Here is a 10435-nt window from a genome sequence, read left to right as displayed (position 1 = left end):
CAGATGGGATGCATTTCCCTTTTCTGACAGTAGATGGCAGGGTTACTCACGGTCTCACGCCACACAGTGAGTAAACACGTGACTATACGCTGACAGACAAGACACAGCAGGACACTTTTGATATGAACAAAGTCTCAGCCTTCAAATTTTGTATGTTTTATTAAGAAATTAAAAAAATGCACATTGTGCAAACAATTGTGTACAAATCAGTTATTAATTAACCTTTAATAATAATGTTCCAGCTGACAGAGTTCACTGTGCAGTTTACCACATTAGATTTTTCTCCTTGAGAAAAATTAACATACTATATGTATATCCAAATGAATAGATATTGAATCAACATCGAAATCGATTCGCAAACTCGATGCTCACTCCCAGCTGAACTGGAAGATGGGGATGTAAGTTTTCCTACCGGCATAAAATATATTTTTTTTAAATGGCAGAAATAGAAAGAGTAGTATGCTAGTAGTACACACACACACACACACACTCACACACACACACACACACACACACACACACACACACACACACACACACACACAATGTCGGTCTATCTCTAAATATGCCCAAATCTATATTTTTGTAAACTTATTTTGTTTTATAGTATTAAATTATTTTATGTTTTATGCTACAGACTCTCACCTGATTCTTTATTCAGTTCTTTGTTTCCAGAATATGCTTGAAAGCACAAATAAAATAAAGATAAAACTATATAACCAGTCTGTCTTCAGAAACTCCACCCTCTTACAAACCCTACCAGGAAGTGACTAGTCATTATTTCTGCCTTTCATTTTTACTGAAAGCTAAAACGAGTCAGTGTTGAGAAAAACAGAGGAGGACACTTTATATTATAGCATTTTTGTTTATTTCTGAATGAACCCAGATGAGATTTTGATTGTAATGTTTTTTTACTCTTTAAACCAAAGTTCAGAAAGTGAAAGTAAATTGTGGATCATTGGATCTTTTACAAGACGAGGAAATGGATTCAAAATCTGTGGAAGAGCTTTCTTGTCCTGTTTGCTTTGAAATCTTCAAGGTTCCTGTTTTTCTGTCCTGTAGTCACAGTATTTGTAAAGAGTGTCTACAACAGTTCTGGAGAACTAAGAAAACTCAGGAGTGTCCTGTCTGCAGGAGAAGATCCTCAAATGCTCATCCTCCAGTGAATCTCGTGCTAAAAAACTTGTGTGATTCATTGATAAAAGAGGAAAATGAGAAACGTTCATCAGGATCTGAGGAGATCTGCAGTTTACACAGTGAGAAACTCAAACTCTTCTGTCTGGAGGACAAACAGCCTGTGTGTTTCGTGTGCATAAACTCAGAGAAACACACCAATCACACATTCAGACCCATCAGTGAAGTGCTTTCATCTTACAAGGTAAGACAAATGTTTCTTATGCCATATGCTTAACGCAGTGCTAAACACAGAAACAGTTCCCTTTCGATTCGGTTCACTTCGACATTGCGTTTGCTAACGCAAAACCCTTCCTCCAAATACTACTGAAGCCTCTCGAGTCTCTGCAACACTGGCCAGATTATTTCCCTTCAGCCAATCTTCTGCAAGACGCCTATCATCAAGGGCAAAATCCAAAAGGCGTTTGTGAAAGGGTTGCCATTTGTAGGGGTGTTTCAAACGAAAGTGAACAAACTGGTTCAGGTTTAGCGAAGGGTACATGCGATGATCACTTCAAGGAAGTAATTTTATCATGATCATGTGACCCACCCAGCGAATACTCGGGATTCATTTTAAAGCTAGATGGCGGGAGAGTTTGAGTTAACTTACAAACAGAGAAATTCAAGTTTCACGCATTTTTGCCATGTTATGTTTAAATAAGTTTCATGTGTAAGAAATGTGTCAGGTAATGCAGAGCCCACTGATGACACGGCAAGAATTAAAGTTGAGAGCAGAGGAATACACTCACACACATAGGCTATACATATAAAACATTTAAAAAACTTTTTATATAAATGTAACAGTTATGTTAACCGGTACCGTATCTCTCACGGAGGAGCTTCAGAAGCATAAAAGGAGGAGAGACGACAGTGAAGGATGAGAGAGGACCAGGCCTGGACTTTTTATGTTATGTTTGTTCATGTGTTTACTTATGTTTTGTGTTTGTGTTGTAGCAAGTTAGCTCATAAGGAATATATTAATAATTATTCATAACTTGTTCTGATTAAATATAAATATTTGGATCAGTTAATCGGATTAACTTGATGTAGCTACATTAACATTACAACCAGTTAATCAGTTCATCCTGTGAACCCTCAATATTGATTATGAATTTCTTAATAGAAATGTTAATCTCCAGGGTTGGGAAATTACTTTCTTACAGTACATTACTATAAAGAGCATTTAGTCAGAATCTGGAATCATTAAATAGACTTTGTTTGCAGGACAGATAATCGGAACCAAATACGTATTGTGCACAAGTTTTATTAAGTAAATCACAAACATAACTAATGTAAACACACACACACGCACATACATGGGTAAAATGGTAAGTGACAGAATGAAACCGGAAGCAGGAAAATGGAACTATGATCCATTTAACTATGAAAAGAACCATCAGCTTATTATTTTCAGAGCACCTCATTAAATGTATACTTGCATGGCCATTGCAGTGAAACCATTTCCTGAAGAAGGATTTTGATGGTTCCACGAGTCCAGGGCCGGCTCTAACCCTTTGGTTGCCCTAGGCGATATTGAGTTCGCCTAGGGCAGTTCTCCCCCCCCCCCCCCTTTAAAAAATTATAAGTATTTATTAAACTAAACATGCTCTTATAGTTACTCAAAAACTTAAACAATAAATTGTTCAAACAAATGCTACAAAGAACATTCAAGGATATATCATAGTTGGATTGTACAACTATATTTTATCTGACCATAAATAACTTTTAGTAGATAAATTACAACTACTACCACACTAGGCCAACTATTATTACAATCTATTGGGCTGCTACAAGGTTAAGGGGGTTTCGGGGGTATTTCCCTGTAAGAAAATGTTGTGCATTTTAAATGTTAAATTCATCAATCTGGTGCACTTTGAGAGTTCAAAAATAAAAGCTCCAACCCATATTCAGTGTGCAAATTGAACAAAGAAAAATTCAAACCTCTTTTAATTACAGTGTCTGTCTACATTACACTACTACATAATAATAGATATATAATATTAATCCCATGACAGTAATTGCCATAGGCTATATTGTAAAACAAATGCACTGAAAAATAAAGGAAACTTTCATGAGTATTGTACAAATTTCTATACTTGAAAGTAAGTTATATATTTGGAAGTAACCCAGCGCCGCCAATTAACCAAAACAAAACAAACCGATGTACGAGTTTTATGGGCCATTAAGACAAAAATAGAAAAATAAAAGTATGAGATGTATGTATCGGCCCAAAAAGCACGTCGGGCCCGCTGGCCAGAACATTTGACACCTTAATGGATGAGATGAGAAGACTTACCTCTATACTGGGCTTTCTTTTTATCTTGTTGCTATCTCCGTTTCGTCCCTGTGCACCAGAGGGTTTAGACCGCTTCATTTTCGATCAGCGCACGCAGCAGCCGAGCACTTGCCTAACGTAACCATAGAACGTAACGTAACGTAACTAACCCCCGCCCCCCCCTTTAGGAAATGATCGACAATAATCATCCATTCAATCTAATAATCAGGTTGACAAGTAATTAAACGTATGGCTGAGGGGCGCCTTAGGATGATCATATTTAATAAACATGTTTTTGTTTCGCTTGTCATTGTAATTCTATGATTAATGGGAAGTAGGCCAAGGGCGACACTAGAGGGCGCCCGCGCCCCCAACACATTTGTCGCCCTAGGCAACCGCCCAGTTCGCCTATAGCAATCGCCGGCCCTGCACGAGTCAACATACTTCGTTACACTGGTGTCGAAACCCGGGAGGAAGGAGGAAAAGCGCTGCCCTGTGGGGAATCTGCAGTGCCATTGAGCATGGCTGTGTAGAGTCTGTCGCCATGGACATTTGAGGCGCTGGCCTGGACTGAGGTACAGACGAACTCGCCACCGCCAGGCATTGCGGAGGAGTTCCCCCAGCTGGTGGAGGACCAGATAGCAGTGCGTTTTGGCTGTGTAGTAGGGGTGTGACGAGACGCTTATCTCACGAGACGAGACTAGACACGAGATTGGGTTCACGAGAACGAGACGAGACGAGATTTTTGCACAATTTTTCAGAAATCCTCAATGACAAAATTCATGGCTGGAAAAATAGTATGCAGGTGCATTTTTCAATGTTTTAACTAATAATCTTCTAATGCATGTCATTTCAGGTCTACTTTATGAGTATGAATTATCAAATGCATTGAAAGAAAACAATATTCAAGCACTGTAAAAGGTTTTTATTGACTGGCTTTTCTCCTGTATAATTTCACATTAGTCTCTTCAGACCTTACTGTACATTTAAGAGCTTTCAGAACTTCTGATTGAGGCTGTGTGTGACCTCCTAACTGAACTCCTTTTAACACACATTTAACAGAGAAATAAAAACCGTATAAATAACAAAAATAAATAACTGTTTTCTCTTAGTCTTATTAAGTGCAAACAATAAGTGCGAGTGCAACCATAATCAAAGTTAGCACACAGACTCTTTATAATTGTTGTGAAATTGCGGTTTTATTTTGCACCGGCAGTTATAGGGTTAATGCGGTGAGTTCGGAAAAGGCCGAGAGAAACGAGGCTGTTTGTCTCTACAGTTGTTCTTGCGTTCCGATTATAAGTTCAGAAACGGAGCCTCCCTTGTCTGTTGTCCTTTGTACGTTACAGTGCTCTCTCAATATTCGCAGTGCCAACAGAGACCAGAGCCGCAAATAAACAGTCCAGAGATGGGTATTGGGAGACGGATTATTTTATGTATGCAGCCTAATTTGTGCGCAATGCACATCAGGGAGCTTGTGTTTTACTTTCACTTACAAATTCGTGACCGCGCGTATAGGGAGCAGCGGTGCTGAGCGCGCATTCTAAATGATAAGACATTTACCAGACGTTTAGTCTGTTGCGCAACGAATCCTCCGCCATCGTCACGCGATCAGTGAACTGTGATTCGTGCTGCACTGATTGCAACGGCAACTCGCGCTGGATGAGCAGAGCAGACTTTTGCATTAGTTTATAATGGTTTTTATTTTTTTATAAAAACAACAAAACGATAGTTTAGGCGAATGTGAGTGTAGCGGTGGAATATTAATGGGGATATCGCGAGACAGCTTTTTCACTCGACGAGAAATCTCGTCATATTTAGTCTCGCGAGATCTCGTGGCACGAGATCTCGTCACACCCCTACTGTGTAGTGTCTGTCGCCATGGACATGGACTCTGTTGCTCCCCATTCTTCCGTCTCCTATTCTAAATAAAAGGGGGGAGTAGAGCGCAGGCTTGAGGGAACCCTTCGTAAGGGGCTGCCGACTTGTGTTTGTGTTATTGTTAAAGTGTTTAAATGTTCGTTGGTTCCCACCTCTCGCTTCTTCGCATAACAACATGATGAGGATGAGGAAATTACGTTGTCTTTCATTGCTCCCTTTGCCAAGTGCGTTCCAAACGGCTACATAATGGCACTCAAGTCCCCTGCTCCCTCCAAAGTCCCCACTTCAAGGCCTCTACCCTTCGAAGGGAGTAGGACATAGGGATGCTCACTTCCATATGGAATATGGAATTTTCCATAATTCCCAAGACTAAGTACTCACCGTGATCTACACGGGCAACACCTTCTCTTCCGCTGCTGTGTTCCGGTGAGCTTCGGACAAGGATGACCTCTCGTGATGAACTCACCCAACAAGCCCTGCCATGCTCTTCTTTCGAACCAAGAAGGATAGAGCCGATAGAGCCCACACGCCTCTTAAAAGTTAAAAATGATAATAACACAAAACTCACATCAATATCAGAGCAATTTGTTGTAACTCTGCGTTACAACAAATTTACAACAAAAATATTTTTTTGATTAGATCAGATAACATTTTAAGCTGTCATATGGTCCTGTTACAATGTGCCCCTCACATGTTACGGGCAGGTTGTCACATTTTACTTCCATTCTTTCAGGGTAAATCAATAAAAAAAAGTATACACTGTATTAATGAAACAAAACCACATAATTGTACTAGACGAGTGAAGTTAATGTGGGAAAAAATAAATAGGCCTACTCTGAACACAAACTGAGAAAGTCAAAAAGCATTAGGTTGTGCACCGCTCTCCCCTAATCAGTCAACCCCCTAATTCATGTAATAATCTTTTATTTTTATCCTGATTAATGAAATAAAATTGCATTTATAGGATTTTTTTGCGACGTTAAGTTATTTGTTATCAAGCAATTATCGCAAGAACAGCTTTAGATCAGGCATATTACTGGGGTCCTAAGCCGGAGTCACGGGTGTGGTGCAGGTAGAAGAAGATGCAAAAGTCAAAAGGCTCCAATTCACACGATTTACTAATATATAACTCACAGGTACAAACAGACAGGCAGGACAACACACACACGCCAAAATAAGGCTAACAATGACTAACAACGGACGAAGACTGAATGAACTGAGGGAAACTAAATACAGAGACTGATTAACATGATGACAGGTGACACAGATGATGATAATTAACTAAACAGGTGAGACAACTGAAGACAAACGAGGAGCGGGAAAACTGATCAAGACAGACATGTGACAGCTGGGACTCATCTCTTCACCACACCGGCGCCTGCGCCATTTCATGTCCCCCATTTCACCAGTGTTAACTCCGCCCCCGGTGTGAGACGGCATTTCAAAAATAGAAATGTCATGGGTTATTAATGATTTATTACAAGACAGACCAAAAAGTAATTGATACTATATTCTTTCACTCTCTGTATTTGCTCAACCACTGATTTATAACTGCATGGATATAATAATTCAGAATTGGCCATTGCAAAAACACATTTGTTTGATGAAAACATGATTTCTTGATGTTCACCCTTTCCAAATTAAATAATTAAAAATATATATATGTCCTGCAACTTTCAAGCACAAATGCTTCATGACATAGACCCATTCAACACGGAGTCCCACACAGGACATACAAGACAATAAAGTAAATCGTGTCCACGATTGTGTGCGGGGCTCCGTAATTCAACATATAAATGATATAACAATAAAAACATACAAACATACAATTTAAATATCTTATAGCTGAATACTGATTTTCATCTTAACCTGTAGGAGGAATTTAATACAGCACTGACGTCCTTACAAAACAAGCTCAAACATGGAGAAGAAATGAAGAAAAAGTGTGATGAAACAATTAAACACATTGAGGTGAGGATATAAAGAGTTAAATACTCAACATTCACACACAGAGTTTACTATTGACATTAGTGGAGTGTGTGTTCATACAGAGCTGACTGAAGTGAATGTGATTTGATTTCAGTCTCAAGCTGAGCACACAGAGCGTCAGATTAAAGAAGAGTTTGAGAAGCTTCATCAGTTTCTCAGAGACGAAGAAGAAGCTACAATCACTGCACTGAGGGAGGAAGAGGAGCAGAAGAAGAAGAGGATGAAGGAGAAGCTGGAGGAGATAAACACACACATCTCAGCTCTTTCACACACACTCAGAGACATGGAGGAGATGATGAAAGACAATGACGTCTCGTTTCTAAAGGTGACAAATCAATCTGGCTTCATTCTCTGTGCATAAAACAACTTGTATAGAGAGACTCATTGACAGTGAGAGTGTTTGATAAGATATTAAAATGTTTTCAAACTATATTTTCCAGAACTATAAAGTCTCGATGGAAAGGTAAGTGAGCTGCTCGTATCTCTTCTCTCAGTGGATCTGAACTCAAATTCACTGCAGTTCTGACTCCTGAATGTTCCTCAGAGTCCAGATCTCACAGCCGGATCCACGGATGAGTTCTGGAGCTTTGATTCATGTGTGGCGTTATCTGGGTAACCTGCCGTTCAGAGTCTGGAAGAAGATGCTGGAAACTGTCCAACACAGTGAGTCTCAGCAGATTTGACACAGTGCAGAAGATAGTTCAGATATAAACACACACAACATCAACATTTGATAGAAATATATTTAATAATCACTTTAATTTCTAAGTGAATCTGAACTGTATTTCAGAAGATCATCAGATCATACAGCGACTCATAATGAAAGTCTATTCCTCATGGTTTATGTTTATGTATTAGGATACAATAGTGTTTATTGAATACTGATATTAAACCTGAAGCCTCAATCCATTCTGACAGTAACTGAGATACCATTGTTATGATTTATGATCTCTTTAAACAAAGGCTTTATTTACATTTCTAATACCATCATATCTCATCCTGTAATCTGATGTTATTCTCTTTGCAGCTCCGGTGACTCTGGATCCAAACACAGCAGCTTCTTGTCTCACACTCTCTGCTGATCTGACCAGTGTGTCGTACAGTCGTGTAGGTAAAACACTTCCTGATAATCCAGAGAGGATTGACAGGTATGCATGTGTCCTGGGATCTGAGGGCTTTAACTCAGGAACACACTGCTGGGATGTGGAGGTTGGAGACAATACATACTGGACTCTTGGAATAACCACAGCATCAAACCAAAGGAAGGGACAGGTTTTCTTTAACTCTAATGTCTGGTGTGTGCGGTACAAGAACAGCAAATACGGCTCACAATCCCCAGAGCAACCAGACACTGTCTTTACTGTTAAACAGAAGCTCCAGCGTGTGAGAGTTCAGCTGGACTATGACAGAGGAACAGTGTCATTCTCTGATCCTGAAACTAACACACATTTACTCACATTCACACACACCTTCAATGACACAGTCTTTCCATTCTTATATAATCGCTGCACAACTTCCCCTCTGAGGATCTTACCAGTTAAACTGTTTATTACAGCAGAAAATCACAGTTAAATATGATTCTGCTTCTAGATTAATACAGTTTGGCAAATTATGCTTCAATAACAACACTGTAATAAAAGGGTCTCATTCATCAATCACACTTAAATGTAAAATGTAGAGCCAACTTAACACTTGTGTTTCTTTAAGGACATTTTTCTCTTTCAATTTTTTTTGTATACTGTTTCCTGTTAATGCCAACTGCATCAATTTTTGGCACAAGTGTGTATTTTTATTGGAATTTTCTTATTTCACCCTCATATTTTTCTTTCATAAATCTATTTTACACGAATAACACAAAATATTTACACTCAGGACCTTAAGGACAAAAATATCCCCATTGAAATTTAACTGTAAAATATTACGGTCTTTATAAATAGACTTTCGTTCTGTTGTCAAGGCTTCAAAATAAAATGAAATGACTATTTTTTACAAGATGGCAGCATTTTCTCAGGTTTGGCCTATAAAGCAGAATACTCGCTTTATTCCTGTTTTCTTCTGCGTATTTTGGTCAATTGGATAAATGATGCAGCTTTAATTGTGCTAGTGTGTGGGTGTGGATGTCAGTGTGGTTTGTATGCATGTACTAAAAAAATTGTGTGTGTGTAATATTTAATAGAGAAAATTCTACTGTACTGCAAATCACAGATCCCAGCGCTGTTTATACCAGTTGCTGGCATTAAACGGGAAAGTTTAGCACTGAACCCAAACACAATCTCACTGAAAGCTCTTTTTTTATTATTTAAAACACAACTTTTTGGATTCATAACTTTGATTTAATAGCAGTTTTGACTTTCATAAATGTAATTATTTTTTAATTTTTTTTATTACTTTTTTTACTTCAACAATAATCTGAAAATCTGATATGGATCTTCTTGAGAGACCAAACAAAGCTTACATCCGAAGCTTACATTTTTATGACAGTTTTTTTTTTTACCTAAGAACCTCAGAGTAACTTTTTAAATTGATGCACAAGAGTTAAAAATCTGATTTCTGTTAAGTCATTCTTTTTAAATATTATTATTATAAATTCAATAAGTCATACAATAACGAAAGCATGTTAAAACTCACATTTACAATATGTTAAACAAGTTAAAGTATTGACACATTTTAGTAATCTTCTTGCCAGTGAAATCCTCATATGTTCATATGTATATTATCCTATAACTGGAGATCTGAAACATGAATGCACTGTGAGACAGCAGCGGTTTATATATTCATGCGTAATGATTGACAGAATAACAAGTAAATACTTTCTAACCGTTATTTAGAACAGGTTTAAATGTTTTAAAATTGTAATATTTCTCTCTTTTTTAAGGTTTAATTTGGTTAAAGGTCTGTTAAAGTGAGACGGATTTTCATCATTCAAAAAACACAAAACTACCTTATGTAACAGGTGCTAAAAATGTGGTTATTATATATATATATATATATATCACTATTCACACTTCAATGGACATTAAGGTCAAGTGCAGTGACAAGTCATAATAGCATGTATAAGACAAAATGTCCACTGATGATGTATCAGGACCCGTTCTCAGCACCAGTGACTGCAGTGCA

The 10435-nt window shown here is 38.1% G+C and overlaps 1 protein-coding gene across 1 annotated transcript; it reads left to right on the top strand.

Annotated features, from left to right (window-relative positions):
* Positions 1 to 782: 782 nt before the first annotated feature.
* On the top strand, positions 783 to 8948 carry LOC130076760 (E3 ubiquitin-protein ligase TRIM35-like). Its single transcript, XM_056241976.1, has 6 exons — positions 783 to 1378; positions 7205 to 7300; positions 7413 to 7643; positions 7759 to 7781; positions 7863 to 7981; positions 8346 to 8948. The coding sequence occupies exons 1-6, from the start codon at positions 983 to 985 to the stop codon at positions 8888 to 8890; spliced, it is 1410 nt and encodes a 469-aa protein (XP_056097951.1). The 5' UTR covers positions 783 to 982; the 3' UTR covers positions 8891 to 8948.
* The last annotated feature ends 1487 nt before the right edge of the window (positions 8949 to 10435 follow it).

This window comes from Rhinichthys klamathensis, unplaced genomic scaffold (genome assembly GCF_029890125.1).
Source record: "Rhinichthys klamathensis goyatoka isolate OS25496 unplaced genomic scaffold, OSU_Roscu_1.1 h1tg000687l_1, whole genome shotgun sequence".
Lineage (NCBI taxonomy): Eukaryota > Metazoa > Chordata > Actinopteri > Cypriniformes > Leuciscidae > Rhinichthys > Rhinichthys klamathensis.
Note: the sequence above shows the minus strand (reverse complement) of the source record. Positions and strands in the feature narration are given on the sequence as shown.